This window comes from Zootoca vivipara, chromosome 3 (genome assembly GCF_965207765.1).
Source record: "Zootoca vivipara chromosome 3, rZooViv2.hap1.1, whole genome shotgun sequence".
Lineage (NCBI taxonomy): Eukaryota > Metazoa > Chordata > Lepidosauria > Squamata > Lacertidae > Zootoca > Zootoca vivipara.
Window position 1 is genome coordinate 8,804,409 of NC_142586.1, and position 13,844 is coordinate 8,818,252.

The window sequence follows — 13,844 nt, forward strand, 5'->3', positions numbered from 1 at the left end:
CTAGGTCGCTCATAGCAAGGGAAAGTACGCGGGGAAGGGACTACAATTCCCAGGAAGCCCTACGGCGCCAGAGAAAAAGAGAGCCTGTGTGTCTGTGTGGAAAAGCAAAACGGACCCTTGTCAAGAGAGAGGCAAGGCCAACTTTTTGAGGGGAGTTTGGTGTCGCCTAGCAGGGGCCCTGACCCACCCGCGGAGCTCAAAAAAGCAGCCGGGGAGGACGGTAAGTGCCTCCAGAGAAAGGATAGCTCCCTCTTTTCCACACACCGCATTTGCTTTCCCTGGTGCTGGTTTCACTTGGACAGGCAGACGCAGCCTATGGCTGAGGCAGTTTGCAAAGCAAGCGCGCGTGCGCGTATGTTGTGTGTTGCTCAGTTTTGGGGAATTAATAAAGGAACCAATTTGTCCACTGCTGGCCAGGCAAAGTTTAGGTTTATTCCATTTACACTTCCCTTTATACTTAAGAGAATTGTAGTGTTGGGCCATCTAGTCCAGCCCCTTGCAAATGCAGGAATCTTTTGCCCACGGCTTTCCCCAGGGGGGTGGGGTCTCGAACCACGAGACCTTTGGGTTTGTGCAGAGGTTGAATAGCCAACTGTCACGGATGCTTTAGTTGAGATTCCTGCATGACTGTATGACCCGGGGTCCCTTCCAACTCTACGGGTTCTTTGATTCCCACTGGATAAGAAGCCCTGAAAGGATTTACAACCAAAGTCAAAACAAAACAAAACCCATGGACAATTAAAAAAACACAAACATTTTAAAATGCAGGTTTAACAGTACATTACTGTACCCAGTGCCCACTGCCAGGCTATTTTATGCCCTTGGCAAGGCTATTTGCACGCACACCAAAAATCGCTCGCTGCAATTTTCAAAAATGAATGTCTTGCAATGATTTAAAAAACTTCAAAATAAAAACTAAAAATAAAATATTGTCAGAAATTTATAAACTAATCTGTATAAAACTGTGCCCCTCAAAGGAGGTTTGCACCTTAGGTGGCTGTCTGGTTGGCCTAATGATAGCACTGACCATATGTGGCAATAAAAGGGCGTGAAAGAGCACAAGCAGTAAAATGTTCCCCTGCCCTCAAACAGCATGATTTCAACTCCCTGTTAGCAACTTCTCAAACAGAATCTTTTCCAACCTGGCCAAAGGTTAATTGAACAATTTGATTTTTGGCAGGCTCGGTTCTAGATCCCCTCCCATGCTAGGAACGTGATACCGGTAGAATAGTAAAAGTTGAGTCCTGGAATACATTCTCTTCGGTGGCACAGCCACCTCCAGCTGCACCTTGGATTAAGGAAGAAATATCTCATTGGATCAAATTGACCACTGTCCTTGGACTGGGCATCACAGCAGTTTGGGAACCAAGAAAGGAAATCCTGTTTTCTAGGCTCTGCAAACAGGCTTGTAAAATCAGGAAAACAAAGGCAAACTTGCCAAATAAAAGCACACAGTTATGTCTCAGTTTTCTGCCTTCTGAAACCTGAATCTTTATATTGAAGAATCTCTCTGTCTCTGTGTGTGTTGGTGTTGTGAATAATTAGGGATGATGGCATTGTGAAGACAAACTGTAGGTTGGTAGGAAAAATCCTTTATCTGTTGTAGAAGCTTTACGGTGCATTTACATGCATGCTTACTCCTACGTTAGCCCTCCTGAGTTTAATGCAACTTACTCCCAGTTAAGTGTATATATTTTCAGCCTGAATTATCTTATTGTTATGATGCTGCTGTAAATTCAGCTATAGAATTCAATACCATAATGTAGTGAAGCGTGTTTTACAAATTTAGTAAATAAATACAACTCTAAAACAGTTTCCTCCCTTTGTTTCCAGCGGAGATCATGGCCTTGAAAGAAATTTCTAGCAATAAATGCTTTGGTGGTTTTCAGAAAGTGTTTGAGCATGACAGGTAAATGTTTTATTCATGTATTTTTTTAAAGGATATTTTACAACCCTGGGGTTAGGGTTGTATTCAGCTACGTCCTTAGTTGAGTAGACCCACTGAAATGAATGAACCTAAGTTAGCCATGTCCATTAACTTGAATTGACCTATTCTTGAGTAGGACTAACACTGAATAGCACCTTTATGCTGCAGGCCTATACCCACTGGGCAGTATTCAGCTAAATAAAAATGGTAGTGCAAGGATTAGCACTAGTGCAAGGGGGTTTCCTCCCTCTCCTCCTGCACCTGCCCTGTGCCATAGCAGAAGCCTTTGGGTGAAACCTACCCACTATATAACCCATAGCCAATAAAGTTTAGAATATTTGTCCCTATGTGCTTGGGGCTGGACAACAGCTAATTACAGTACTAGGTAAAGGTAAAGGGGCCCCTGACCATCAGGTCCAGTCGTGTCCGACTCTGGGGTTGCGGCGCTCATCTCGCTCTATAGGCCGTGGGAGCCGGCGTTTGTCCGCAGACAGCTTCCGGGTCATGTGGCCAGCATGACAAAGCTGCTTCTGGCGAACCAGAGCAGCGCACGGAAACGCCGTTTACCTTCCCGCCGGAGCGGTCCCTATTTATCTACTTGCACTTTGACATGCTTTCGAACTGCTAGGTGGGCAGGAGCTGGGACCGAGCAACAGGAGCTCACCCCGTTGCAGGGATTCGAACCGCCGACCTTCTGATCAGCAAGCCCTAGACTCTGTGATTTAACCCACAGCGCCACCTGGGTCCCTTAATTACAGTACTAAACAAATGCATATTCATTTTTGCCCCTTCCTGATGTTTTTTTGGCAGACTACAATTTTGCATATACCGTAGCAGTTCTGTTGATATTTAGGCTTTGGTGTCATACCAAAGTACTGAGAAAACATCCTATTGTTCTTCAATGTTAATTACAGTACATTTTTAGTAGCTTAACCATCACTACATCTTCCTTGCTTTTTCCGTGAAAGTCCAGTTGTCCATTGCAGGGGTGGGAAACCTGTCTCCCTCCAGATGCTGTTGAACTCCAGCTCCCATCAGCCCCAACCAGCATGATCAATGGGCAGGGATGATGGGAGCTGTAGTCCAATATCTGGAGGGCCACATATTAGCCACACCCACCCCAGGTATAATACTGTGCTCCACTCTTTCCCTTCAGTCTCTATGCCCGGTCCCTCATGTGTCTACTTTTGCATTCTTGGATGCTCAGGTAGACCCTCTTTGATAATCTGCATCCTGTCCCTTCTTGTGGCAGCTCCAGTTGTCTGCTGTCTCTACTTGCCTTGACTGAATTAGTTGCACTGATTTCCATGGGGGAACAAAAACACTCTTAAGTAGTTAAATAAAGCATGCGGCTTGAGTATTAGCTTCTGGCAACTCTGATTGGAGGTTGCAGTTTATTATAAACGACATTCTTTTTGTCCAGTTTCGTTGGTCCATGTTAACTGCATTTTGTTGTCAACAGCGTTGAGCTGAAATGCAAAATGAAGTTTGGGGTTTATCTGCCACCCAAAGCAGAAACTGAGAAATGCCCTGTATTATACTGGCTCTCAGGTGAGTAATCTGAAGTGGCCCTTGAAAAAGGTGGTTAAAATTAATTCAAATATGTTGTAGGTGTGATTTGAGTAGGCTTCTTCTTATAGTTATTTCATAGATTCATATACTACTTTTCATCAAAAAAATTATCACAGTGGTTTCCAGGAAGAGATCAAACAACAAATAAAATATTTTTAAAAGAAATGAAAACATAAATTCTACGAAACAGTGCAGCGTCAAAACTCCATAGATCACAGCAAGCTAAATGGGCCTACCATAAGTCTGAAGCCTGGGGAAACAAAAGTGTCTTGAGGTAGTGACAGAAGCTTACCAAAAATGTTGTCTGTGTCACTAGGAAAATGGGATTTTTCATACCAAGGGAGCCTTATGTTGCATCCCTATACAGAGAGCAGCACCTGCCAGGGAGACAGCAAGAAGGCCCCCCCTCCATCAATCTTATAGCCCAGACAAGATTGCAGAGTGTTTTTGTAGATTATCATCTAGATCAGGTTGGTCCAACTCACAGCCTTCAATGCCTTTTTTGGCAGCCCTCTGCACCATTTTCTGCCCCCCTCCAGTCATTGTGCCTCCTTCCCAAAGCTGGGTAAGCCAGGCTCTGGACTTTGGGAAGGAGGTGTGAGGGCTCTGAGAGGGTCCTAGAGTCCTCCTGCCTCCTTCCCAAAACCTTGTAAGCACTTTCCCAGCTTTGGGAAGGAGGTGGGAGGGCTCTGGGACCCTGCCAGAGCCTTACACCTCCTTCCCAAAGCCCAACACCTTTCTTACTCTTTTTTTTTTTTGGAAGGCAGCACAAGGACTGGCAGCGGAGTGTCAGTTTTGACTTGCTCCCCTTGCTCCATGTGGCAAAACAGTTTGCGGTCCACAGGTTCCATGTCTGAGTGCTATTGTGGTCCACTTGGTATGAAAAGCTGGACTGCCCTGATCTAGATACATGTGTGATTTGGTGATAAAGCCAGACTGCCTTGCTTATATTGTCAGCTGAGCTTCGATAAAGGCTTATAGATAAGATAATTTGCGGCACATCTCTTTCTGCAAGATGCTGTTAGGCGCTGGACAAAATTTGACACCCTAAGAGACTCAGCTTTTGTGTTAAATTAGAAAGTTTCCTTACAACTGCTTCAGCCAGAATTTAGAGAATCAGTGTTGAAGTTCACACCCAGGTGGCATCTTGCTCCAGTGAGAACGGTGCTGTAAATGAGGTGCCACATAGCCCGTTATGGTATTTATACCCCACATAATTAACAAAGAATAGACAGTCACTCACCCATATGTGGTGGGGTTGTGCATTAGTGCCAGATGTATATTCTGTCTAAGATGTTTGACAGAATATTTGTAATAGTCCAATGGATCGCACCCCCTGTTCCAACTTTGGCACTGCTCTCCCTAACTAGCAGCCCTCAGAGCATTATCTGTCATGTCCTGGTAGGAACTGTCCTCATGAAGATTGTTAAAAATGGTAGGCGCTTTTCAAATCTGCCACTCAAGGAAGACACTCCAAAAACTGGCAAACAGCACAGTCAGAAAAACTGGCAGTAAATTGGTCAGTGTGATTGCAAAGAAACACCTTTTCATAAAAATCTGTTTCCCCTTCTTTTAAGTAGGTGCGGAAATTCTTAGCTACTGGTATTATTAGGATTAATTTAAACATGGTAGCATTTCAGGTCTAGTGGAACTCTCTTTACTCTTCAGCAATGAATGAGACCTTATGTGTAATAAAAAAATATTCACTGTCAACACAATGTCTTTTTTGTTTTCTTTGTCTACTGGTACATTAATAAAAATGTAATGAAGAAAATGTTTACTAAAACAACCCTGCAATTAAACAGTAATTGAATAACTTTTGCATTGTGGCAGAATTACAAGTAAATTGTAAAAAATCATATATTTTATTCCATCATATTCCACCAAAAGAAGAGAAGAGAAATAATCAAATGCTTTGAATATGCCACTTTGCCACATGCAATTTATGTACAGTATCTGAAAGTCCAGATTATAAATAAATAAATAGGCTGAAAGTGGCAAGTTATGGCTCTTTATGTTGGGGGGGGGGAATTCTGAAAATTAAAGGGGAGAAGCTGTCATTAATTGTTGTTGTTCCTAGGTTTACTTATTTTTTTTGTTCTTCCTAGGGGAGACATTTATCTAGGGGAACAGCTAAATGAGTGGCAAAAATGCTTGGAATCTTTCTGAAAGAGAAAATCTGGAACAGCAGCAACAACAAAAGGCCCTGTTGTAGTATAAATATCTATCACTGGGAAGATGGGGGAAATCGTTTTTTAAGTTATACTTTGAAGCTAATCAATTTAGATACTTAGGCCCAATAATATCAAAGTATATAAACAATGGTTCAAAGTGGAAAGTGTATCCTCTTACTTTTGGGCTAAAACACGCAGGCTCACTTGGATAGCTTCTGAGCCAGAACCCTATTGGCAGTGCTCTTGCCATTACAATCCTCTTCTGTCTTTTCAGGATTAACGTGCACAGAACAAAATTTCACAACGAAAGCAGGTTTCCATCAAGCTGCAGCTGAACAAGGCCTTGTTGTGGTTGCCCCAGATACCAGCCCACGTAAGTGCTAGGCCAATGAACATCAAATTAATTGCTTTTAATTATTGCTGTTACGTAGCTGTGTGTATTACTAGTAAGTTAAGCCAAACTTTGTGTACAAACCTAGAGTATTGTTCATTTGTATCCATCTGATATTCAGATGTTTTCCTGTGCAGTTCTAGTAGTTGCCAGATCAGCACAGATACAGTATTGATAAGCAGATTTTCCTGTAAATGCATCTTCCTCCTGGGCGGTGGGGTGTGGGGTGGGGAACAGCACACACTTAAGATCTGCCTTTTATTGCCCCACAATTGGTTAGACAGTTGCATGCACTTTTAGCTCTTCATCTAGTAAAGTCCATCTAAGTGTGCAAGGTTTTCCTGGTTACCAGGTAGACTATTCTGCCTGGCAACCCTTTGCCAAGCAAAGAGAGGCATGCACATAAAGGCCCTTGAACATAAAGCAAAAGTGCCACTCCTCTGCTGTGAATGGTGATTATCAGCGTAGACTTTCTTTCCATGGTAGGTGGATGCAATATTAAAGGAGAAGATGAGAGCTGGGATTTTGGCACTGGAGCTGGTTTTTACGTGGATGCCACTGAAGATCCGTGGAAAACGAATTATCGCATGTACTCTTACATAAAGGATGAGGTGACTTTTGGCTTGGTTAACGTGCTTGTGTACAATTCTCTTGATGTAAATATAGAATGGGATATAATACAAGGTGTGGGTTCCCCAACTTTTTCTCCCCCGTCCTTCTACTGTAAGTCTGATGGTCAGATACATATGAGTATCCTTCTGGACACACAGAGAAAAATCTTTACACCCGACTGTGTGTGTATTGGCAAGATCTGACATTGGTAGTTGCACTTTATCTCTGAGAAAATAAGGCACCTGTAAATTTGTCCTGCATTTCCTCTCACACATTTTCTCACCTGCACTCAAGCTCTGAGGGTCTAATGTTCTGCTCTGAGAAATTCTGTAATATGGTACCCTGTAATTCCTTATGGACTTTTATCATCTTCCCTAACTTTGCTCAACATCACCAAAGGCAAGTGAAAGGCCTGGTGTCTCTTTAAGTGTGCAGGCAATAGCACTGCTTCTTTAAACTTGCTCTGCCTTCATATACTTCATATACCCCTGAATATGCCTTCATATACCCCTGAAACTGTTATAGTAAAATCTCCCCAAGTTGAGTAGTTTACTGATAGTTTCCCTGTTTCTTTGTAGCCAATATATCCCACAGAAAGCTTATTGGGTAGCATGTGTGCTCTTCTTTGATAAAGTGTTGGACAAAGGCAAGAGCCATTGATCTCTAGAGATGGACCCTAGTTGCACTTTATTTTTATCCTGTGTAGGTCAGAATGTTAATATACTCACATCTGTTTCCTTTCATTGACATCTTCCAGTTACCTAATCTGATAAATGCCAATTTCCCAGTTGACTCTGGAAGGATTTCTATTTCCGGCCATTCAATGGGGGGTCATGGTGCTCTAATCCTTGCTCTGAAGAATCCCGGAAAATACAAAGTAAGATTCTGAATTATTTAATGTATATCAAATAAAGTAAAGGAATTAAATAATGATGCAAAGAGAGATAATGTTAAGAAAATTTACCCTGAAAATGTAAGAGATGCAGTCACCTTTATCAGTGCAGTTTTTAAATCAGTGGTCAAATTCAGTGCACCATCTTGATTCAAAATGCTGTCTGATTGTATCCAAACATAGACAAAAACCTGCTCCTTGATAGCAGGAACCATCATGTAAAATCTAGTTATGCTATTTTAAGAGATGTCCAAATACATATCAAACAACTTTCCAAAATACAGTGGTACCTCAGTTTTCAAATGTAATCTGTTCCGGAAGACCATTTGACTTCCGAAACGTTCGAAAAACCAAGGCGCAAAGGGCAGTCTGCAATTTAAATGGGGGAAATTGGGAAGAAAAAAAACTCAGCGGAAGCTGTTCAACTTCCGAAAAGCGTTCGAAAACGGAAGCAATTACGTCCGGGTTTTCGGCGTTCGAAAACCGAAATGTTCGGCTTCTGAGATGCTCAAAAACTGAGGTACCACTGTATATGAAGGAAATCAGCCCTGAGTGCTCACTGGAAGGACAGATCCTGAAGCTGAGGCTCCAATACTTTGGCCACCTCATGAGAAGAGAAGACTCCCTGGAAAAGACCCTGATGCTGGGAAAGATTGAGGGCACTAGGAGAAGTGTTCTCGAAGCTACGAACATGAGTTTGACCAAACTGTGGGAGGCAGTGGAAGACAGGAGTGCCTGGCGTGCTATGGTCCATGGGGTCACGAAGAGTTGGACACAACTAAACAACAACAACAACAACCACTGTATATAGTAGATTGGCATTCTGGATGTTTACAATTAATAGGTGGTGCAAATTGAAATATGGCACAATCCTATGAAGATGTGATGATAAAAGGGGACAGAAACAAATAAAGTAAATAAAAATTGTGTTATGTTACGTCTATACATGTCTGCACACCAGGACAAGATGGGTTTGCACTGTGCTTTCCTACACATGACAAAAGGTGAAAATAAGCAGTTATTTGCTAGAACCATGCTGTTTTCTACAACTTTACAAATGCAGTTTTTAAAAATTCAGAGTTGCTGGGGGAAATCTAGATTCAGATATTAACACAGTCACTTTGTTTTCCTTGAATCTTCCATTTCTAACTAGTCTGTTTCAGCCTTTGCGCCAATCTGCAACCCGATTCAGTGCCCGTGGGGGAAGAAAGCTTTTAGTGGATACCTGGGGTCGAATGTAACCGAATGGGAGGTATGTACTTGAAATATCAGCATGGTGTAGAATAACCACAGAAGCACCATCAAACTGCTTCATCAATATAGATTTTTTTTAAGGCAAGGCAGGTTGGGTGCAGTCTTGAAAAGGGGTATAAAATTATATAGTCATGGGGAAAAGGAAGTGCACTCTCTTTGGATTCTGTGGTTTTACATATCAGGACATATTAACAATGGTCTGTTCCTTAGCAGGTCTTACAATTAGGTAAATGCCATGATATATTTAACATGGTGCAGCTTGCGTGCATGATGTGAGCGTGTCGTACTGCGTGTGCAAGTGAGATGAGCACATTGCGTGGCATGTGTGCATGACCGCCATGGAATTTTGAGGGGACCCGGCCCCCTCCTTATATATGGGATGGCCTTAGCCCCCCCCAACTCCCCCTAGGTGGCGCCCTTGCTGGCATTGCTTACCCCTGTACATTTCATTCTCGTGGTTGTAACACTGTAAAGCCTTCTGGAGTACAGGAGGAATGGTGGTTCTTGGCAGAAATGTTTCCAGCATCCTCCCGTGTTGGAGTTGAAAAATAAGAAAATGGGGTGGCTCATAAAGAACAAGCAAGCCAGAATTGTGGTCCTTTCCTTGGCTACTCCCAATCTCTGGTCCAAAACATTTGCCTAGACAGGCTAGGAAATAGTGGCAGCGTTAAGTTTTCAGGGGGAAGGGCAAATGGGCTCCTGAACACATTCACTCTACAGCAAATCTGCCTCTTATGCTGCTGCTGTTACGCTTAAAAGTCCACTTTCTTGCTCACAGTGATGTCATTCTTACCAGTCAACCAAAGAATGTCCGAAACTCCATCCATCAGCATAAATCAATTTATCTGCTGTTGACTTTCTATTCCTTATGTCCACTGCAAAATAAATCTGTGTGTAATATGAATGTGAGCCTGGTCAGCATTGCATTTTAATTTGGAATTGACTGTAAATTAGATAGGAATTGTGACTCTTTCTGTTGGTTATTGTTTTTCCAGTATTGTGAGATCTTGGGCTTATCCACACTTACCTTTTGCCCTGCTGTTTTCAGGCACAGGCTCATGCTTTAAAGCTGCATGTCTAAGCACTATACCCCCCCCCTTTCCCTGTGAAAACCCACTCATTAAAGCTGAAGTGCAATGAATGGCAATTCAAATTTTCTGTGGATTGCCCTTTGCTCTGATTTAGATTTGAAGAGCAGTTTTTGCAGGAAAAGCTCTGAAGCCTACAAAGAGCAATCAGACACAGAGCTTTAAAGTGCAGATTATGCCTGGAAAGTGTGGAGGAAAGGTCAATATGGATAACCTCTTGTCTGGGTGCTGCAGTTTTTAGAAGTGAATGTATCTTTATCTGTTGCAGGCTTACGATGCTACACATATTGTGAAGTCCTACCAAGGCCCCTCTTTGGACATTCTGATTGATCAAGGGAAAGACGACCAGTTCCTTACAGCAGGGCAATTGCTGCCTGATAATTTCATTGCTGCCTGCACAGAGCGCAAAATCCCAGTGGTCTTCAGAATGCAGCAGGTAATGTCCTAAACATTTTGAGTCTTGTGTTAAATTTTCAATAATAAAGGTCGATGATGCTTATCTTTGCCTCCTGAGGCAGTATTATTATCATATTCAGGTTTATTGCCTGTTCCCCTCTCTCATTCACTCACACACATCTCAAAAAAATGCCACTACACCAATTTAAAGAATAATACATTCTTTTAAAGAATTAAAAATAAATCAGCAAAACAACCCAAAACACTTTCAAACAAATAAAGAGCAAACAGTAAACAAACAAACAAATGCAACTTGTTAATTCCTGACGGCTTGACAAAATAAAAGCAGCTTTTCCTCATGGAAGAGGATCCATGAACAGTAGTTGAAAAGGCCCCCATTAAAACCTGTAAGGAACCTGCATAGGCCTTGTGTAATAGAAACATTTTCAGCAGACATTTACTAGCTGGCTAAGAAGGTGCCTGCTGAATCTCTCTTGAGTGGGTGTTCTTAGATAAAAAAAAGGTAAAGGACCCCTGGACTGTTAAGTCAGTCAAAGGCGACTATGGGTTTGCAGCGCTCATCTCGCTTTCAGGCCGAGGGAGCTGGCGTTTGTCCACAGACAGCTTTCCGGGTCATGTGGCCAGCATGACTAAACCGCTTCTGGCACAACGGGACACTGTGACAGAAACCAGAGCACACGGAAACACCGTTTACTTTCCTGCCGCAGCAGTACCTATTTTTCTACTTGCACTGGTGTGCTTTCGAACTGCTAGGTTGGCAGGAGCTGGGACAGAGCAACGGGAGTGGATTCAAACCGCTGACCTTCCAATCAGCAAGCCCAAGGGGCTCAGCGGTTTAGGCCACAGTGCCACCCACTCCGCTCTGGGTGTTATTAGGACTGGTTTGATTGCATTAAAGGCTCGGTTTCTCATTGTCATCCAACGAGCCTCACCAGCTTTGGAAATGAATAACAGTGCTCCTGACTGAGCTGTGGTACAAGGTTTCAGCCAATCCCTGAGGTACCCTGGACCTAAGTTGTTCCGGGCTTTGTAAATTAATACAAGAACCTTGAACCTGGCATGATCCCATTTCTGAAACCCCGGAGAGCTACTGCCAGCCATTGTAAATGGGTCAGTGATGTAACTCAGGATAAGGTAGCTTCCTGAGTTCCTGTGTTCTGCTCTGCGTGCAGAAGGTCCCAATTTCAATCCCCGGCTTCTCCAGGTAGGGTTGGGAACTTTCCCTTATCTGAAGCCCTGGAGAGCCACAGCCAGTCAGTGTAGACATTGCTGAACAAGATGAACCATTTTTCTTAAATTGTGTTGAAGTAACGTACCAAAAAAAGGGACCCAGGTGGCGCTGTGGTTAAACCACTGAGCCTAGGGCTTGCTGATCAGAAGGTTGGCGGTTCGAATCCCTGTGACGGGGTGAGCTCCCGTTGCTTGGTCCCAGCTCCTGCCAACCTAGCAGTTCGAAAGCACGTCAAAATGCAAGTAGATAAATAGGAACCGCTACAGCGGGAAGGTAAACGGCGTTTCCATGTGCTGCTCTGGTTTGCCAGAAGCGGCTTTGTCATGCTGGCCACATGACCCGGAAGCTATACGCTGGCTCCCTCGGCCAATAATGCGAGATGAGCGCGCAACCCCAGAGTCGGTCACGACTGGACCTAATGGTCAGGGGTCCCTTTACCTTTACCTAACGTACTGTGAGGGACAGAAGCTATAGACAGCCCCCTCCCATCTTGAACACGAGCTCCTCGCCCAGTGCAAGTGGGAGTGGGGAGTGGGATGTTTCTAGCGGGGAATCAGGAAGCAGAAGCCAGGGCTCAGGCAGGATAGCTGAGCCACGGCACCGCTTGGGAAAGCAAGGGGGAAGCAGGGAAACCGCGGGACGAAGACCGATCCCGGCGACCCCGGAATTGCGTAAGAAGCACCGGGGGCGGAGATTTAGTATCCCCAGGCTACTTTGCTGGAGAAAGACGCGGGAATCTCCATTCGGAGGTTCTGCGCCAGACTGACAACATGTACTGTCAACATGTATATAGCACTGCTTAAACACTGTAAATAGACTGCACCAATAAAAGGATAAAATGCAGAGCTGTGAGGAGTCGTTACTCTAGAGTAGCCACCAGCGCCACTGTGACACGTTCCAAAGGATTGCAGTATTGTGCAATATTTACACTTATATCCCTCTGTCAGTCTATAAGGGCACATCTTAAGTTGTTATGACAAGTTTCCTTTAAAGGTAGATGATACCTTCCTCTGTCAACAGAGAGGTAGATGATGGTTAGATAATTGATTACACTGAAAGTGTACGCTGAACCCAAGGCGAATTTTCCAGCTACTTCCTTCTTGAGTACTGCTGTCTCTGAATAGTACTGTAAAAAACAATGCTTTTGAACAAATGTTGGCTATGGATTTGGCCTTTGAAACCATTTGATTTCTTTCCCCCCTCCCCAGGGCTATGATCACAGTTACTACTTTATAGCAACATTCATTAACGACCATATCAGGCACCATGCAAAATACCTCAATGCTTGACTCGAGTATCACCTGACAGTACAAAACAATTGGAAGATAATCAGTGGAAATTAACGAAAAAGTACGTGAATCAGTGTATTGAAATGAAGTCCTGATTTTATGCCTCAGAATAAACACTTGGAATATACCTTGTCTGATGTGAATTAATTTAATCACATTTGGGAATATCACTGTAAAGTTACCATTCTAAGCTGAAAGCATTTCTAGTTATATTATAGCTACACTGCTTTATCCAAACTATAGAACTGGCAAACATCTTCCCCTGTTTGTGTGGGGCTTGCTCATAGTTGTGTGTGTCAACGCAAGCCTGCTTGTAACAGGGGGAAAGGATATTTTGAAAGTGGTATTTTGGATCCTGCATTCAGAACTAGAATTTAGGCTGCCTGGTAGAACACACAGAATCATAGTCCCCCCGTTCCCCCCAACACATTTTTTAGCTTGAAAAGTATCTGAGAGGCTGAGTGAATAAAGTAGTGAGGATAGGAGTGCCTTAACCTCCCCTCCTAATTCTACCCTCCCTTTCTCCACTGCCGTTTCAAATATGTGGTTGCCCCAGCTGCAGTAATGTCTTCATCCTGGGCTGCGTATACATGATGTCCTATCATAGTCATCCTACAATAAGTAATCTTCAGTATACCCACTGACAGCACACAAACAGCTATGCCCTGGTACAGCATTTGCAAAGCTAAGCAGGGTGTGGTATGGTTTCCAACTGGATGGGGGACTGCGTGTTGAGATTTGTGCATTGCAGGGCATTGGAGCAATTGACCCTTGAGGTCCCTTCTAACTCTACGATTTTATGATTCTATGTATATACATGTGAGAGAGCTGCTGGCTGCCCATAGTTTAGTTTGTTTAAAGGTAGCTGCAAAATAATGCCATTGAACAATAATTTGAATACATGTCACTTAGTTTTATTGTGCACCATTCAACTTTATTCATTTTTATTTACACCTGTCCTTCCACTAAACTGAGCTTATGTTAGACACATAATGTA

The 13,844-nt window shown here is 43.3% G+C and overlaps 1 protein-coding gene across 1 annotated transcript; it reads left to right on the forward strand.

Moving 5' to 3' along the window:
- The first annotated feature begins 69 nt into the window (after positions 1-69).
- On the forward strand, positions 70-12,974 carry ESD (esterase D). Its single transcript, XM_035110199.3, has 9 exons — positions 70-220; positions 1,834-1,909; positions 3,390-3,478; positions 5,948-6,046; positions 6,551-6,675; positions 7,434-7,553; positions 8,722-8,820; positions 10,179-10,346; positions 12,767-12,974. The coding sequence occupies exons 2-9, from the start codon at positions 1,842-1,844 to the stop codon at positions 12,845-12,847; spliced, it is 849 nt and encodes a 282-aa protein (XP_034966090.1). The 5' UTR covers positions 70-220; positions 1,834-1,841; the 3' UTR covers positions 12,848-12,974.
- The last annotated feature ends 870 nt before the right edge of the window (positions 12,975-13,844 follow it).

Excerpts from the sequence above, each read along its gene's own strand:
- ESD (XM_035110199.3), top strand. The coding sequence starts at position 1,842 with ATGGCCTTGAAAGAAATTTCTAGCAATAAATGCTTTGGTGGTTTTCAG. Across the intron at positions 3,479-5,947 it reads TGTATTATACTGGCTCTCAG|GATTAACGTGCACAGAACAA; the intron begins GTGAGTAATCTG and ends CTGTCTTTTCAG. Across the intron at positions 6,047-6,550 it reads TGCCCCAGATACCAGCCCAC|GTGGATGCAATATTAAAGGA; the intron begins GTAAGTGCTAGG and ends TTTCCATGGTAG.